This window comes from Bufo bufo, chromosome 2, assembly GCF_905171765.1.
Source record: "Bufo bufo chromosome 2, aBufBuf1.1, whole genome shotgun sequence".
NCBI lineage: Eukaryota > Metazoa > Chordata > Amphibia > Anura > Bufonidae > Bufo > Bufo bufo.
In genome coordinates, this window is record NC_053390.1 from 200,644,457 (window position 1) to 200,663,235 (window position 18,779).

The 18,779-nt window shown below is 44.7% G+C and overlaps 1 protein-coding gene across 1 annotated transcript in view; it reads right to left on the minus strand.

The window, feature by feature from the left end:
* Positions 1-412: 412 nt before the first annotated feature.
* Positions 413-18,779, minus strand: part of LOC120991401 (phosphatidylethanolamine-binding protein 1-like) — a 20,886-nt gene continuing 2,519 nt past the window's right edge. Inside the window, exons 2-4 of the mRNA XM_040420221.1 lie at positions 9,581-9,687; positions 5,801-5,901; positions 413-761 (exon numbers count right to left, since the gene is read on the minus strand). Coding sequence (XP_040276155.1) covers positions 544-761; positions 5,801-5,901; positions 9,581-9,687 — 426 coding nt within the window. The 3' untranslated portion in view covers positions 413-543. The remainder of the gene's footprint in view (positions 762-5,800; positions 5,902-9,580; positions 9,688-18,779) is intronic.

Consider the following 18,779-nt stretch of genomic DNA (forward strand, 5'->3'; position numbering starts at 1 on the left):
ACTTACTATTATCCCCGGGCGCCGCTCCGTTCTCCCGTTATAGGCTCCGGTACCTTTGCTTCTTAAGTTATAGTAGGCGGGTCTTCCCTTGTCCTGTGGGCGTCTCCTTCTCCTAGGCTGCAGCGCTGACCAATCGCAGCGCACAGCTCACAGCCTGGGAGGTTTTTTTCTCCCAGGCTGTGAGCTGTGCGTTGCGATTGGCCAGCGCTGCAGCCTAGGAGAAGGAGACGCCCACAGGACAAGGGAAGACCCGCCTACTATAACTTAAAAAGCAAAGGTACCGGAGCCTATAACGGGAGAACGGAGCGGCGCCCGGGGATAATAGTAAGTGCAGTGAGATCCCCGGGCGCCGCTCTATATGGCAGCATACTCGGTTCACATAGTTTATACAGGTGAAAGGTCCTCTTTAAGCTTAAATTTAAAAGTTTCTTTGTGTCAAATAAACTACAAGATTTGACTTTTTTTTGCTAAAGACATGTACAGAGATACATGGACTACCGGTACATAAATATTATTAGACACAATTTGTGGCTTCCCCTGGTTTTATGCTACGCCCATCTGTTTGTAAAGTTCAGGAACAGATTCATCCCATTCAGCCTGGAAACAAGCACCAGCGACTGGGGGACCAAGTCCATACTTTTTACGGAAACCAGCTGCATCAAATTTTTCTCGACCCTTTGCTGTTCTGTCACTCAAAAAAGGTTCATCACACTTGAGTGGGGTCGTCTGTTCATACACAAGCCAGGTATACCTATGTAGACCTGCAGGAGAAAAAGGAAGAGTATGAATTAGATGTGCTGTCATCAAAGCCTTAAACAGACAGACATCTAGAAAATAGTTCTAACGATTTTCAAATATCCTCTAAAAGACGGATATCAAGATTAATGGTCTTATCCAGTTGCATAACTAGAAGGGACTGGGCCCCACAGCAAACCTCAATACAGACCTCAGACCGGACGAAAAAAATTATTATTCACCTCTCTTCTCTTCCTACAGGCAACTCCGCTTTTTGTCTAGTACTGTGTGTAGGCATGCACTGTGGCCTGACGTCGCACAGCATCAGGTTATAGGGCACTCCTACACACACTACGCCCCGTCCTGAATCTGTGCGCTATCAGGACTTAGTGCACACAGTTGCCCGGAGAACAAGCCCAGGGAGCGATGAGCAATACCAGTGCTACGACTCGGAACACCATACTCACTGCTCCCTGGCTGCTGAAAATAAATCCATTTGCCTCCTCCTGGGCCCCTTCCTTAGTTCAGGCCCCGTAGCAGCTGCTTCCCCTGCTTCAATGCTAGCTATGCCCCTGGCCTCATCACAAAACCCTGCTTGATGACCAGGTTCAGACAAGAGTATACATGGTGGCTCTTTGGTTAGAAATGTTGTACTAGGACTTTGGAGCGGACTACTTACACAGGAAACACAACAACTTATAGATTTTTTTTATATAATGCATGTTGTAGTCTCTCCTCACAGTAAGTTTAACTTTACAAAATAGAAGATTGAAGCGTGTCCAGCTCCCTGGACCCTGGCATTCAGTTGTAATTGGTGTTCAGTTTCCTTGCGGTGCCACAGCAGGAGTAGTAAAGCATTACACAGTGGCCATTGTAATTCAGAGCAAGAGATGTTTTTGTAGCTGTTCTCCATCCAGAGTAATAGGGCACCAACAGCTATAAAAACTGTAATTGTAAAATCGTCTCTTAACCAGACAATGCCCCTTAGGCTGGGTTCACACAGGCGTCACGGATTTGGGCCGGATAGGATCCGGGCGCGTCGTGGGAAAATGCGCAATTTTTCTGCGCGAGTGCAAAGCATTTTAAAGGGTTTCTATCACTTCGTTTCACATATTTAGCTGTCAGACACTAGCGATCCGCTAGTGTCTGCTCTGCCAAACCATCCTAATATAATTGCTTTTGGGGCAGCCGTTTTGCTAAAAAAAAGAACTTTTATTAATATGCTAATGAGCCTCTAGGTGCTATGGGGGCGTCATTAGCACCTAGAGGCTCCGTCTACCTTCAGAAACTGCCGCCGCCCAGCGCGTCCCTCCAGCCCGCCCGTTTCCTCCTGAATGCGATCCTCCCTGTGAGCGCCTGTATTCGGCGCATGCGCAGTGAATGTCTGACCGCTTCCCTGCTCAGACATCTCCACTGCGCCTGCGCGATGACGTCATAGTGCTCCGAGGAACAGGCGCAGTGGAGATGTCTGAGCAGGGAAGCTGTCAGACATTCACTGCGCATGCGCCGAATACAGGCGCTCACAGGGAGGATCGCATTCAGGAGGAGATGGGCGGGCTGGAGGGACGCGCTGGGCGGCGGCAGTTTCTGAAGGTAGACAGAGCCTCTAGGTGCTAATGACGCCCCCATAGCACCTAGAGGCTCATTAGCATATTAATAAAAGTTCTTTTTTTAGCAAAACGGCTGCCCCAAAAGCAATTATATTAGGATGGTTGGGCAGAGCAGACAGTAGCGGATCGCTAGTGTCTGACAGCTAATTATGTGAAACGAAGTGATATAAACCCTTTAATGCATGTTCGGCATGTTTGGTATCCAGACCCAAACCCGGACTTCTTTACAGAAGTTCGGGTTTGGGTTAGGTGTTGTGTAGATTTTATTATTTTCCCTTATAACATGGTTATAAGTGAAAATAATAGCATTCTTAATACAGAATAGTAAAATAGTGATGGAGGGGTTAAAAAAATTAATAAAAAATTAAATAAAAATTTAAACTCACCTTAATCCACTTGTTCGCGCAGCGCGGCTTCTCTTCTTTCTTCTTCGAGGAAAAGGACCTCTGGTGACGTCACTGCGCTCATCACATGGTCCATCACATGATCCATCACATGATCCATCACCATGGTGATATCACATGGTCCATCACATGATCCATCACCATGGTGATGGACCATGTGATATCACCATGGTGATAGATCGTGTGATGGACCATGTGATGAGCGCAGTGACATCACCAAAGGTCCTTTTCCTCAAAGAAAAAGACAGAAGAGAAGCCGGGCTGCAAGAATAAGTGGATGAGGGGAGTTAAATAATTTTTACTTTTTTTTAACCCCTCCATCACTATTTTACTAAGCATTCTGTATTAAGAATGCTATTATTTTCCCTTATAACCATGTTATAAGGGAAAATAATAATGATCAGGTCCCCATCCCGATCGTCTCCTAGCAACCATGCGTGAAAAATCGCACCGCATCCGCACTTGCTTGCGATTTTCACGCAGCCCCATTCACTTCTATGGGGCCTGCGTTGCGTGAAAGACGCACAAAATAAAGCATGCTACGACAAGTGATGCATGAAAATCACCGCTCATGTGCACAGCCCCATAGAAATTAATGGGTTCGGACACCTCACGCATTGCATCCGTGCTGAAATCTCGCCCGTGTGAAAGTGGCATTAAGACTCAATGTCTTCTGCATTTTGAACACACCATGCTAAGCTGTACCTTATAAGGATTATTCTAGGATTAATTTAATAAATTAAAGCAAGATATAATATAGTACATGACAATCTCTTTTTAACAAAGCTAGAACCAGTCCTGTAACTGACATGGATCCAGAGATCTCCCCTTTCATCACTTCAATTGCTTTGCTAAATTTATTTCAAGCTGACAGCTCAGGGGGTGTGTCCTTTCTACTGCACCTATCTCCCTGTACCTGTAACAGCTTCTTACAGTAGTTAGAGCTGGTGGCAGTTGAAGAATGGAACTGAGCATGTGCATCCACCTCAGCGATGTTAGAGGTGGACGGAAACATAAGGAAAATAAGAAACAGCAGGTAGTGCTGTTGGATGGGATTGAGGTCAGGGCTCTGTGCAGACCAGTCAAGTTCTTCCACACCAGATTCACCCAACCATTCTTTTATGGACCTTGCTTTGTGCACTGGGCCACAGTCACTCTGGAACACAAAAGGGACTTCCTCAAACTGTTACCAAAGTTGGAAGCATGCAGTTGTCCAAAATTTTATAGTATGCTGAAGAATTTGGATTTCCCTGGAATTAAAGAGCCAAGGGCAACCCTGAATAATGTAAGGTTCTCCTGGCATTTGTCAAACCCAGACTTGTCCTATAGACTGATTTAAAAAAGCATGATTCTTCACCTCATATAACACTTTTCTACTGCTCCAGAGTCCAGTGATGGAGTGTTTTACAACACTTCATCTGACCACTGGCTTGGTGAAGGACATTTTTCAAATATTTGTATGGCTTCTTTTGAGACCAATTTTGTATTTTCAACAGTGGGAATAGATAAATTGAACACATGGCTTTGTTATGTGGACAATGGCTTCTTTCTGTGGAGGGGAAGTGAACAGTCATTGTTACGCTTTGTGGAGCATTTGAATTCTTGCCATGAGACCATCAGGTACCAATTGCGTTATGACTGGGATGTTATACATTTCCTTGATGTTGAAGTTAGGAGAGGGAGTTATGGTCATTTTATTACCACTATGTTTTCAAAACCAACTGATAGGAATCATTTCTTGATGTTCTCAGTCCTAACCTCAGTATCTGAGGAAAGGGATTTAGGGGTCATTATTTCAGAAGACTTAAAGGTAGGCAGACAATGTCATAGAGCAGCAGGAAATGCTAGCAGAATGCTTGGGTGTATAGGGAGAGGCATTACCAGTAGAAAGAGGGTGGTGCTCATGCCGCTCTACAGAGCACTAGTGAGACCTCATTTGGAGTATTGTGCGCAGTACTGGGGACCATATCTCCAGAAGGATATTGATACTTTGGAGAGAGTTCAGAGAAGAGCTACTAAACTAGTACATGGATTGCAGGATAAAACTTACCAGGAAAGATTAAAGGACCTTAACATGTATAGCTTGGAAGAAAGACGAGACAGATGGGATATGATAGAAACTTTTAAATACATAAAGGGAGGGAAAAGGTTTAAAAGTAATATCAGGAAGTATTACTTTACTGAGAGAGTAGTGGATGCATGGAATAGCCTTCCTGCAGAAGTGGTAGCTGCAATTACAGCTGCAAAGGAGTTTAAGCATGCATGGGATAGGCATAAAGCCATCCTTCATATAAGATAAGGCCAAGGGCTATTCATAGTATTCAGTATATTGGGCAGACTAGATGGGCCAAATGGTTCTTATCTGCCGACACATTCTATGTTTCTAGCCATCATGCATCGCATACATTTAGGTCACAGCACACAGACTCCTGAGCTCCACTGTCAGAGGGAGGTAAATCCACCACACCTGGCAGTGCTGGCGGGTTTTTATGCCTGGCAAAATCCGGCCTGGAACATGGGGAGTAGTCACCCACCCAGCACTTTGACTACTCCCAGTAAGAGCTGTCCCGGATCAGCTATGACAGCCATGCTAAATCTCAAGGTGTCAATTAGCAATAGCTGCTGCTGACACATAAAATACCAGCTCTTACTTCACCGAGGCCAGGAACCTCAGTGACACATACCTTCCAGCCACGATGATTCCAGGTACCTTGCCATTGGGTGTACAGTAACACCAACACTGCAAAAGTGACGTTTTGTTTTTGGCATCATGCGTGAATAAACACTGAAGTGTGAATTACGAACTTGTATTTTGCCTCTGTACTGCGCCAGCTTATCCTAACTACTAGAGTGAATCCCCACAATATATATATATATTTATAGACATATATATAAAATTGAAGCATTCTCCATCTCAACAGATGGGAATAAACATTTTAATATAAATGTCTGGCACCAATGTCTACAGTTATGTATGGGTGCTATAGCTCTACAGAAGATCATTTCCAGTGGTTGCAATGATTGGCAGAGGCCACAGGTTCTATCACATACCTGTATCTTTTCCTGCTCCTGAACCTACATATTCTGTAAGAGTAGTGCCGCTGTTCAGGTCATTTCCGTTAACATTTACTACCAGATAGTGATGCCATTGTCTGTAGAGAAAGTGATTTATGAGAAAGTAATCAGTTGACTTACTGCATGTGCACAGGAAGACAAATATATTCACTCTATACGTGTCAGAAACATGATGACATTTAAATGGCACTGCACTGGGCAGGCAGCAGCTTGTCCCGTGTGACAATCAAGCATCTGCAACTCCAGGAGTGCATTGCAGTCGGCTCTTGTTAACCCCTTCCTCCCTCACACACAGCCCCAGCCTGATAAAAACCTAATATTTTTATTGCATGTACAGTCATGTGAAAAAATTAGGACACCCTTTGAAAGCATGTGGTTTTTTGTAACATTTTTAATAAATGGTTATTTCATCTCCGTTTCAACAATACAGAGAGATTAAAGTAATCCAACTAAACAAAGAAAACTGAAGAAAAGTCTTTTCAAGATCTTCTGTAAATGTCATTCTACAAAAATGCCTATTCTAACTGAGGAAAAAGATAGGACACCCTTGCCCCTAATAGCGAGTGTTACCTCCTTTGGCTGAAATAACTGCAGTGAGACGGTTCTTGTAGCCATCTACCAGTCTTCGACATCGGTCTGAGGAAATTTTACCCCACTCCTCAATGCAGAACTTTTTCAGCTGTGAGATGTTTGAGGGGTTTCTTGCACGTACAGCCCTTTTCAAGTCACCCCACAGCATCTCAATGGGATTCAAATCTGGACTTTGACTTGGCCATTCCAGGACTCTCCATTTCTTCTTTTTCAGCCAATCTTTGGTTGATTTACTAGTATGTTTTGGGTCATTGTCGTGTTGCATGGTCCAGTTCCGCTTCAGCTTTAATTTTCTAACTGATGGTCTCACATGTTCTTCAAGCACCTTCTGATACACAGTAGAATTCATCGTGGATTCTATGATGGTGAGCTGACCAGGTCCTGCTGCAGCAAAGCAGCCCCAAACCATGACACTTCCACCTCCATGCTTCACAGTTGGTATGAGGTTCTTTTCTTGGAATGCTGTGTTTGGTTTACGCCAAACATGTCCTCTGCTGTTGTGTCCAAATAATTCAATTTTGGACTCATCTGTCCAAAGAACATTATTCCAGAAGTCCTGGTCTTTGTCAACTTTATCTCTGGCAAATGTCAGTCTGGCCTCGATGTTTCTCTTGGAAAGCAAAGGTTTCCTCCTTGCACACCTCCCATGCAAGTTAAACTTGTACAGTCTCTTTCTGATTGTAGAGGCATGTACTTCTACATCAACAGTAGCCAGAGCCTGCTGTAGTTCTCGAGATGACACTTTAGGGTTTTTGGAGACCTCTTTTAGCATCTTGCGGTCTGCTCTTGGGGTGAACTTGCTGGGGCGACCAGTCCTGGGCATGTTGGCAGTTGTTTTGAAAGCCCTCCACTTGTAGACTATCTTCCGGACAGTGGAATGGCTGATTTCAAAATCTTTTGAGATCTTTTTAAATCCCTTCCCAGACTCATAGGCTGCTACAATCTTTTTTCTGAAGTCCTCTGACAGCTCTTTTGCTCTCACCATGGTGCTCACTCTCACTTCAACAGTCAGGAGCACACCAAACTAAATGTCTGAGGTTTAAATAGGGCAAGCCTCATTCAACATGCAGAGTAACGATCTACTAATTATGTGCACCTGGTGTGATATACCTGTGTGAGATCTGAGCCAATTTAAGAGGGAATACATGTGAGGGTGTCCTATCTTTTTCCTCAGTTAGAATAGGCATTTTTGTAGAATGACATTTACAGAAGATCTTGAAAAGACTTTTCTTCAGTTTTCTTTGTTTAGTTGGATTACTTTAATCTCTCTGTATTGTTGAAACGGAGATGAAATAACCTTTTATTAAAAATGTTACAAAAAACCACATGCTTTCAAAGGGTGTCCCAATTTTTTCACATGACTGTATATTACAATAACACTAAAAGGGGTTATCCAACCACTATAATGACCCCACCAATGCCCGGGCCCCTCGTACACATTATACTTACCTGCTTCCCGGCACCTGCGTCACTCCAGATCCCTGCATGGCCGCTGCTACCACAATGCTCGGGCCTCTCCTATAGATCATATTTATTCCCTGGCACCCTCGTCACTCCAGATCCCTGCACGCCACCGCTGCATCCCCCCGTTGTGCGGATCAAAATATCCGGCGACTGGGGGTGCTGCCAATAGCAGGCTGCGATGGTGACCAGCTTGCCTAGTATCACAGGTGACATTGGGTGCCGGGTAAGTAAGAACTTTAGGAGGGGGCTGGGCATCGTGGGCGGGCATTTTTACAATTGAATAACCCCCTTAATGTCGAACTCCTGGAAAACCCCTTTTACAAAAACCATATATGGTATCATCATAATCGTGAATAACATGAACATATTATTCATGCCACAAGTAAATGCTGTAAAAATAAATCCTCAAAACAATGGCTAAATTGCTGGGTTTTTTTTGCTGTTTTTTTTTTCCATTACCCAACCCCTTCCCCCTAAATCGATGTTTGAGATGGTGTAGATCGATGTTTTCCTATGTCCATATATGTGGATGGCTTTGAATTGGAAAGATTACTTCCTGAACAACTGAGGCAGCGCGGTCCTACAAAAACACATTGACTGATTGTGAATTTCACCCACTTCACTCCTGGGACCTGCAGTGCCAACACTACAGGCAACGTATCAGAGATTGCTTTTACCTTTTTTTAGGCCAAACTCTGTTGGAACATAGGGCACACAGACATTATGGTGTTAAAATGCACATGAGTTATGCTCCATGGATAGTATATTTACTCAAAACAAATTCTAAATATATTTAAAAAGTGAGGGGTTAATGTGACTGTTAGGGCTCATGCACACGGCCGTTGTTTGGTTACGAATCCGAGCACTATTTTTTGAGGATCAAATGCAGACCCAGTCACTTCAATGCTGTCCGCTCCGCATCCGTTGCTCCATTCCATGGCCCCGCAAAAAAAAAAAAATAGAACATGTCCTATTATTGTTCTTTTTGCGGACACCCGTTTTTATCATGGGGCACCCGTTCCGTTCCGCAAATTGTGGAACACACATGGCCGGCATCCATGTTTTGCAGGAGCTAACCCCTTCAGGACCTTCCGATTTTTAGCATTTTACTCTCTCCCTTCCCGAAGCCATAACTTTTATATTTTTCCATTTACATAGATGTATGAGGGCTTGTTTTCTGCGGGACAAGTTGTACTTTCTAATGGCACCAATTTACAGTGGGCTGTAAATAAAGTAATTAGGACCGCACCGTTTAGTCAATCTGTATTGTTATTGGCTGCATGGTATTGCAGGTTCCGCACAGCCATTAACAATGCAGACAAACTAAACAGTGCGGGTCTCATAAGTCTAATTACAGCCTGCTGTGGCTGGTGCAACCTCCAAGACATGACCGCACAGTTCAGTCATACCCTTAATATTTGTGACAAAACTGGCGAATTGGGAACTTAAAGTGGCCCTGGTAAAAACCTAAATGCGGCCCCTTGCTGTAGACGGGTCCAAATTGACAGAAGACAGGGCAACACAAGTAGGCAGGGACAATAGAAGTAGCCAGGGCCTGCAATACCATAGTGCAGCACAAAGTTCCACCCCAGCAGAACTACCGTAAATATCACAGTGCAGCTTGTGTGGCTGTGTGGAAATTTCCCTATAAGGTCTATGGCCAATCCGCCCCTGTGTGACAATATCATTTCTCATTCTTACGCCATAGAGCGATCATTCTTGCTGGGCACATCGGGATCTGTTAATATTACAGTATACAGCTTCTTGGGATCCATGCCTTCCCATTCAATGGTTGGTCTCTTTTTAATCTAAAAGATAAAGATTAAAACAGTCCAGTTAATGAAACAATAGGATATATTTACTAATCAAAATGTGCTAGAATAAAAAATAAAGAAAATTATATATATATATATTTTTTTTTTTTTTACTTTTTACGCTTCACTAGACAGTTTCAAAAACGGTTTAGAAAAGGGGATATAGCAAAGATTTTTGTGTGATTATTTTTGTCGATTTTAGTTTTTAAAAATTCAAATCCCCCCCCATCAATTTGCATTCAGTGCCCCATAATGAGAAAGTGAAAACAGAGGGGGTCATTTATTAAGACAGAAAATTTTCTAAATCTACGCCAGCCGGTCTCTACATTACTTCAGCACATCCACCACTAGTCTAAATCGACTCCAGCTTCCTTGCTGGCATAGATTTAGAACATTTTCTACATCTAAAGCAGGAGTAGAAAATGATAAATGAGACGGGTAAGTGGTTGCCGAGAACCAGCATCATAATCATTGCAGCCCAGGCCTTGAAAAGAGTCCAGTCTACTTGAGAAGAGTCATGGTTATTCATAATAATCTCCTGCACTCCCGCCCATCTGCTGATGATTGGCAGTTCTCTCCTAGAGAGAAAGGGAGAAAACTAGGTAGAAGCCTGTCAGTCATCAGCAGGTGGGCAGGAGAGCAGGAACTCATGAATAACCATGACTCTTCTGAGGTGACCATAACTCTTTTCTAGGCCCAGTCTGCAATGATTGTGATGTTGGTTCTCGGCAACCACTTACTTTTAACTTATAAATGACAGACCGCTGAAATCAACTCACCTGTCTATACTTTTTGCTGCCGTTAGTATGGGCAGCACAAAGTTGATGACAGCTTCCCTTTAAACTTTTAACATTTTTACACAAAGCATTTTTGAAAAAATATTCATGTTTTTTTGTGTCACCATTTTCTGAGAGGCATATTTTTATTATTTTTATGGCGATGGTCTTGTGTGGCGGCTCATTTTTCTCAGAATGAGTTGACGTCTTCATTAGTATAATTTTGGGGTAAATATGACTTTTTGATTGCTTGATATTATGATTTTTGGGAGGCAAATGGCTGTTTTGGAATGCTGGAATACTTTTTATAGTGTTCACCTAACGGGTAGATAATGGCATATTTTTATACAGCAGGTCGTTATGGAACTTCAATACCAATTATTAATTTTTTTTTTATTTTTGCTCAGTTTTACACAATAAAAGCATTAAAAAAAGCATTTAAAAAATAACTAAAGAGATGAAAACAGCAAAAAAGGTTAATGGAGATAAGATATTGGAGAAGAACAAAAGGTCTAAAATTCACTAATGAAACTTATAGCCATGGTTCCCAACTCACCCTGTAACATGCAAGCTTGGATCAACTGTCCATGCATTTTTATTGCCATAGGGAATGAAGAAAGGGGCAGTGACACAAATGACTGCCTGACACCTCTGGGATGCTAAAAGTTAAAGAGGTTGTCGGATCTACAGATATTGATGACCTATCCTGAATCATCAATATCATATCAATGATGGTCCCACATCCGACACCCCTACCAATCAGCTGTATTAGGCAGCCAACAATGCTGCAAACTATGCAGTATACAGACTTGGCAGCAGACAGCGCCATACACTGTGTAGTGGCCAAGCAGAAGTACTGCAGCTCAGCTCACATTTAAAGGGGTTGCCTCATCACAGACAATGGGAGCATATTGCTAGGATATGCCTTCATTGTCTTATAGGTGCGGGTCCCACCGCTGGGACCTGCTCCTATATCGGAACGGAGTCCCGCAAGGTGGTGGCTAGAGGACTCCGGTCCGGCCACGACCAAGCGCGCTCCCTATAGAAGTGAATGGGAGCGCACCGCGCATGACCAGCCACCGCTCCCTTTGACTTCTATGGGCCCGGCGGAAATAGACGATCCAGGGCTTGGCTATATTGGTGGCCCCAGAGAAAATGATTGGAGGGTGGCTGCGCATGCGCACTGCGCCCTCCAACACTTTCGGGCCTCCGTTCTTGATATAGGTGCGGGTCCCAGCGCTGGGACCCGCATTAATAAGACAATGAGGGCATATCCTAGCAATATGCCCCCATTGTCTGTGATGAGACAACCCTTTTAAGTGAGTAGGAGCTGAGCTTTGGTACGCCAGTGCCAGAAACGACAGTGTACCGAGCCTTCTGCTCCCGCTCCATATACTGAATAGTTTAGGTTACTTTCACATCTCCAGTGAGAACTGCCAGCCAGAGTTCACCGGATCCAGCATTGCCGGATTCTACAGTTCACAGCCGGATCCCCATTGACTAGATAATGGGATCCGGTGGTGATCTGCGCTTTCGGCTAGTTTTGCAGTTTTTTGTCCGTCCGACAGCCAACATTTATGCCGTAACAATCCGCCTTATTAGACATGCCGAAGATGTAAAAGTAGCCTTACAGATCTACGAGTGCTCAAAGCAACTGATTGGTGGGGGTACCAGGTGTCGGACCCTCACTGATCTGATGCTGTTGACCTATCCTGAACATAGGTCATCAATATCTGCAGCCTGGACAACCCTTTAAGTCTAATTACAGAAAACATCTGATATGTTGTCACATATGTTGTCGGCTCTCAGGGAGGTGCCAGATGCAGTGCATCTTATTAAGGGAATACTAGTAAGCGCTTCCATAATGGAATCGCTCACTAGTCTGCAGGAGAAGGGGGATAGAAGCGCTGTGAGCGCTGTACAGTACTTACCCATCCTCCTGCTCGCTCTTCTCGGGGTCCGCGCTGCTGTGTCCTGGCTGCCTGCAGCGTCAGGAAGAACAGAGCGCACTCTGACCTGACGCTGCAGAAGGTCAGGTGACTGCAGCGCCGGCCCTGAGAAGAGAAGACAGCCAGGACAGGGAGAGTGGCGGCAGGAGAGGCAAGTGACTTTATCTTACAGTCTGATCTGAGGTCTGATATGGAGGTCTAATGGGGGGTCTGGAGAGGTCTAATAGGGGTCTGGAGGTCTGACTGACGGGGTCAGGAGGTCTGACTGAGGGTCTGGAGTAGGGCTGCAGTAAACAATTATTTTAGAAATCGAGTAATCTAATAAGAGAAAATGAATTAATAGACGGTTTTCCTTTATAAAAACTCATAAGACCCCCTGCCATCAGTCCCCAACACCCTTCGTTCCCCCCTGTGCGATCAGCCCAAGTGCATCAGTTCCCCCTAGTGCCATGAGCTCCGTTCCCCCATTGCCATCAGCTCTCCCCACTCAGTGCATTCAGCTCCACTCCCCCAGTGCCATCAGCTCTCCCCCACCCCAGTTCCTTCAGCTCTCCCCCACCCCAGTTCCTTCAGCTCTCCCCCACCCCAGTTCCTTCAGCTCTCCCCCACCCCAGTGCCTTCAGCTCTCCCCCACCCCAGTGCCTTCAGCTCTCCCCCACCCCAGTGCCTTCAGCTCCACTCCCCCTTGTGCCATTGTCTCTCCCCCCTTGTGCCATCGTCTCTGCCACTGGCACTATTGATAGGGGCACTGTGGCTGGCACTGTTCCTGGTGGCCTTTTGACTGGAACTATTCATGGTGATTCTCTGGTTGGAGCCATTCATAGGAGCACTCTGGTTGGCACTATACAGAAGGGTGTTCTAGCTGCCATCATATATGGTGACACAAACTGGCACTAGTCATAGAAGCACTCTGACACCCTTTTTTTTATTGTGGGCACTCTGGCTGGCACTATTTATGGGCACCTTTACTTCCTTTCTTGTATTATCCTGGGATCTCGAGGACATGCCCCCTGCAAGCTGGAGCTGCAGGTACCCCACAGAGCTTCTGTCCCAGCACCCAGAGCTGTGCCTGTCCATGCAGCCTGCCCTCCTCCTGACACCCGGAGTGCACAGCATCCTTAGTCGCGCCCCGACCCCTTCGCTGTCACTAACTTACCTTTCCAGCAAGGGCGCCGCCGACACTCCATCGTTCCGCGCTGCTCTGGGCCTGACGTCACACAGCATGTCCGGAGGCCCCCTGATGGAAACCGGAGTATTGCGGGCCAGCAGGAGACCACGGAGCGGGAGTAATAGCAAGCTATTCACTCCCACTCAGTGGTCAGGTCACACAAACGAATCCTCTATGCTAAACATTTGTATTGAGGATTTTTTTGTGTCGAATTACTCGATTTAATCGAGTACTCGTTGCAGCCCTAGGATGGAGTGGTCTAATGGTCTAGTGTGCTGCCGTAGTGACGCCAGTGACTCTAGGACGCAGTCCTGGCAGGCCGGGCATAAAACTGCAGGAGAGAGGAGCGCAGGAACAGTGGTCATGCCCGCCCTGCTGTGGTTTCTGGCTTCACGCTCGCAGAGACTGAAAGTCTGAATCCAAGAGTCAAGACAAAGGAGAGGAGCCCTACCCTGCTGCTGCCCTGCCGTGACCCCAGTCTCCCCTGCACCTTAGCCAGCCCAGGCAGTGTATAGTTTACAGTCAGTGTAGTACTGTATTATGTACCAGTGCCACCATGATTTGGCCAATACTGGTGTGGTGTCTGAAACTATCATCAGTGATAGAAAAAGGTTTTTTTTCCCCATGAGGATTAACCTCTTCCTGACACATACCATACATGTACTGCGCACAGCTGTCAGTGGTGGGCACCTGCCTTTGATCAAGGAAGTGCAGCTTCTGCAACCGCTTGATCAGTGCGCAGTACATGTATGTCATGTGTCAGGAAGTGGTTAATGTTCATGGGGGTCAATCCGCATTTCCTATAAGACAGTAGACAGACACTTAACTTCAAATGTGTGTTTGTGTGTGTCTGATAGAAAAGGGGGATTGACCATTTTCCCCCCATGAACATTAACCCTGTCCTGACACGTGCCATATATATATACTGGCAATCAGTTACTGACTGTGGTTAAAACCCTCTGATCACTGCATTGATGGGGTTGGCAGAGGGAATGGGCTCCCTCTCTGACCCCAGGTACTGTTCTGCACTGAAACTACCAAATTTTCAATTTTTAACAAAGCATCCTTTCCCCTCCTCCTTTTCAACCCTGCAGTGTACCCAAACAGCAGTTTCTGTCCACGTTTCTGACATTTCAGTACCTGGTAGAACCAACTAACTGAAAAAAATAATACTTGGTGTAATCTATAGACCCCCTAACATCACAGAGGAGATAGAAGCTCCACTGTATAACCAAATAGAGCGGGCTGCACAGACTGGTACAGTGGTCACAATGGGAGATTTTATCTTCCCAGACATTGACTTGGGTCATGGTTCTGCCTCAACCACAAAGGGGAGAAGATTCCTCAACTTGCTGCAGGACCACTTTATGGGCCAGTTTGTAGAAGCTCTCACTAGGGGCAATGCTCTGTTGGATCTGGTAATCTCTAATGATGCAGAGCTTGTTGGAAATGCTACTGTTCGAGAAACACTAGGCAATAGTGACCACAATATAATTATATTCCCCCTAAATTATAAGAAGCAAACTCTGTCAGGCAGAGCAAAGACACAGCATTTTAAAAAGGCTAATTTCCCTGGGTTGAGGGCAGCATTTCAGGGCATAGACTGGGAGCAGCTACTGTCACATAATAATACTGAGGATAAATGGGAGAGCTTCAAATCCACATTGAGTAATTGCATTATTCCTCTAAGTAACAAATATAAACGGCTAAAATTAAACCCCACATGGCTTACAACTACTGTAAAAACTGCATTTAATAAATACAAATCTGAGGTGTCAGCTGTAGCTTTTGAAGTTTACAAAGGGCTTAATAAAATCTATAAAAAGGAGATAAAATTTGCAAAAATACAAAATGAACAGCAGGTGGCAAAAGAGAGCAAAACAAATCCCCAAAAATTATTTAAATATATAAATGCTTAAAAAAACTAAGGTCTCAGTAGGTAGGTCCACTAAATAATGGTAAAGGGTGATTAGTCACTGAAGATAAGGAAAAGGCAGAGTTACTAAATGTTTTTTTAGCTCTGTATATACAAAAGAAGAGAAAGGAGCTGATATCTGTGGTGCTAGGGCTGTTAGTACATCCAGTAATATACTCAATTGGCTAACTGTAGATATGGTCCAAGAGAAGTTAAATAGGGTAAATGTGAACAAGGCTCTGGGTCCAGATGGATTACAACCAAGAGTTCTTAAAGGGCTTCTGTCACTCCACTAAACTCATTATTATTATTTTTGTCTCCTTAAAAAATCTTTATGCTGTGATTTCTCAATATATAATGCTATTACTCATTTTCGTTCAGTAGTTATATAAAAAAAACTGACTTTTATCATATGCAAATTACCTCTCTAGCAGCAGGTAGGGCGGCTACCTGCTGCTAGCAGCCGCATCCTCCATTCATAATGACGCCCCCTCCTCATGTTGATTGACAGGACCAGCCAATGCGCTAGTCCTCTGACTGGCCCTGTCTGCGTTTTAAATCTCGCGCCAGTCTTCAGTTGGCGCAGGCGCACTGAGTGGAGGATGCTCGCTCGGCCGCTCCATCATCAGTGCGCCTGCGCCGCGTGTACATGAGACGTCATCGGCGCAGGCGCACTGAGGGTGGAGCGGCCGAGCGAGCGTCCTCCACTCAGTGCGCCTGCGCCAACTGAAGACCGGCGCGAGATTTAAAAAACAGACAGGGCCAGCAGAGAATGAGCGCGTTGGCTGGTCCTGTCAAACAACATGAGGAGGGGGCGTCATTATGAATGGAGGATGCGGCTGCTAGCAGCAGGTAGCCGCCCTACCTGCTGCTAGAGAGGTAATTTGCATATTATAAAAGTCAGTTTTTTTTATATAATTACTGAACCAAACTGAGTAATAGCCCTATATATTGAGAAATCGCAGCATAAGGATTTTAAGGAGACAAAAAAAAAAATAATGAGTTTAGTGGAGTGACAGAAGCCCTTTAAAGAGCTCAGTTCAATCATTGCTGTGCCTCTGTTTATAATTTCTAGATTCTCTAGGTACTGGTACTGTGCCAAATGATTGGCGCAAGGCAAATGTGGTGCCCATATTCAAAAAAAGGATCTAGGTCCTTCACAGGTAATTATAGACCTATGGGCTTGGAAAGTATAGTTTCTAATTGGATTGAATTGTGGCTGAAGGACCGTGTCCAGAGAGTTGTGGTCAATGATTCCTATTCAGAATGGTCGGGGGTTATAAGTGGTGTACCCCAAAGTTCAGTGCTGGGCCCTTTATTATTTAATTTATTTATTAACGATATCGAGGACGAGATTAATAGCACCATTTCTATTTTTGCAGATAATACTAAGCTGTGTAGAATTGTACAGTCCATGGAAGATGTCCACATACTACAAGCTGACTCTCTGAGTGATTGGGCATCAACTTGGCAAATGAGGTTCAATGTGGACAAATGTAAAGTTATGCATCTTGGTAGTAATAATCCCTGTGCTTCATATGTCCTAGGGGATGTAACACTGGGAGAGTCACTTATAGAGAAGGATGTGGATGTCCTTGTAGATGGTAGATTAAAGGATAACTGTCACACTTAGACCCTAATTTCAATTCTCAGATATGTAGTTACTAATAACATGATATTCCAGAATCAGTTACCATTAGACTGACTTACCCTATATTTAATAAGATTCAGCCCTTAGCAACCAGTCTGCATAAAACTGCAATTTCACTATTCAGTTAAGATGGCCGCCACTGCCCTCACCCTGAGGCTAATCCCGCCTGCCCTCACTACCCACAATGCATTGAGCTCCTAACATGCACTAGCCAGTAACAATAGCCCCCCAAAAGTGTCAGTAACCAGAGCCCTCCCCCTAAAGGGTTAATCTCCTGCAGCACAAAGGGGTCCTCTTACCACATGTTGCTTTCATTTATACACTGAGCAGATGGCAGATCTCCCTTCCCAGTTGTGCGCTGCTCCAACTCTGCATTCTCCAGCTCTGCTGAGTGAGGGAGCGTCTGCCAAGCGCAGGGACAGGGAGAAGTGCACACAGCCCAGGCACTGTTATCAGCTGCTGGGGAGGACCTGGCTTTAATCATTTACTTACGGTCCCTGGCTGTCAGTAATCTGACCTTGCACGCTGCGTGCTCCTTCTATCAACAGATAGACGGACCATGCCTAGCAACCCTATTTTAAGCACAGGTAAAAATAGGTAGTACAGGGAACAAAAATGTGGAATTAAGGGGTAATTGAATACACAGTGAAAAGTTGAAATAAGACCACCAAGGTGATATTAATCACCACAATCCAATACTAAAAAAAACATGACAGTTATACTTTAAATAACAGCACACAATGTCAATCAGCTGCTTCTAAGGCCACCAGAATATTGTCATGCATTAAACGAGGCATGGACTCGCGGGGCAGGGATGTAATGCTACCACTTTACAAAGAGTCGGTGCGGCCTCATCTGGAATATGCAGTTCAGTTCTGGGCACCAGTCCATAAAAAGGATGCACTGCAGCTGGAAAAAGTACAGAGGAGAGCGACAAAACTAATAAGGGGCATGGAGTGTCTAAGTTATGAAGGAAGATTAAAAGAATTACATTTATTTAGTCTTGAGAAGAGACATGATTAACCTGTACAAATATATAAATGGGCTATACAAAAAATACAGTGAAAAACTGTTCCATGTAAAATGCCTTCAAAAGACAAGGGGGCACTGCCTCCGACTGGAGAAGAAAAAGTTCAGTCTCCAGAAGCATCAAAGCTTCTTTACTGTAAGAACTGAAAATCTGTGGAATTCCTCAGGACGTGGTCATAGCAGGAACAGTGGACAGTTTTAAAAAGGGTTTAGATGAATTCTTAAAAGTAAATGACATTAAAGGGACACTGACAGGCGAAATCAGCATATATAGTTAGATATATCACATTACAGGTCTTATAGAGTCTTTTAAAAGCATATAACTATCCCCCCTGTCCACCTTATAAAGAGCGAAATATAAAGTTTTATAACCTGCTTCTCCGTTCAGCAATCTGCTCAAGGGGCGGCGTTTCATGTGAAAATGCGCCCAGCCAGCCTTCCCAACTGCCGTTCTTAAGCCCCGCCCAGCTCATCATTATTCACTTCGCTGGGCGGGGCTAGAACTCTCCCCAGTCCCGATCCTGCGCAATTCAAATCTCCCGGCATCGTTCATGCCCAATCTTCTGCGCCTGCGCCCCGCCGTGCCGTCGGACGCACT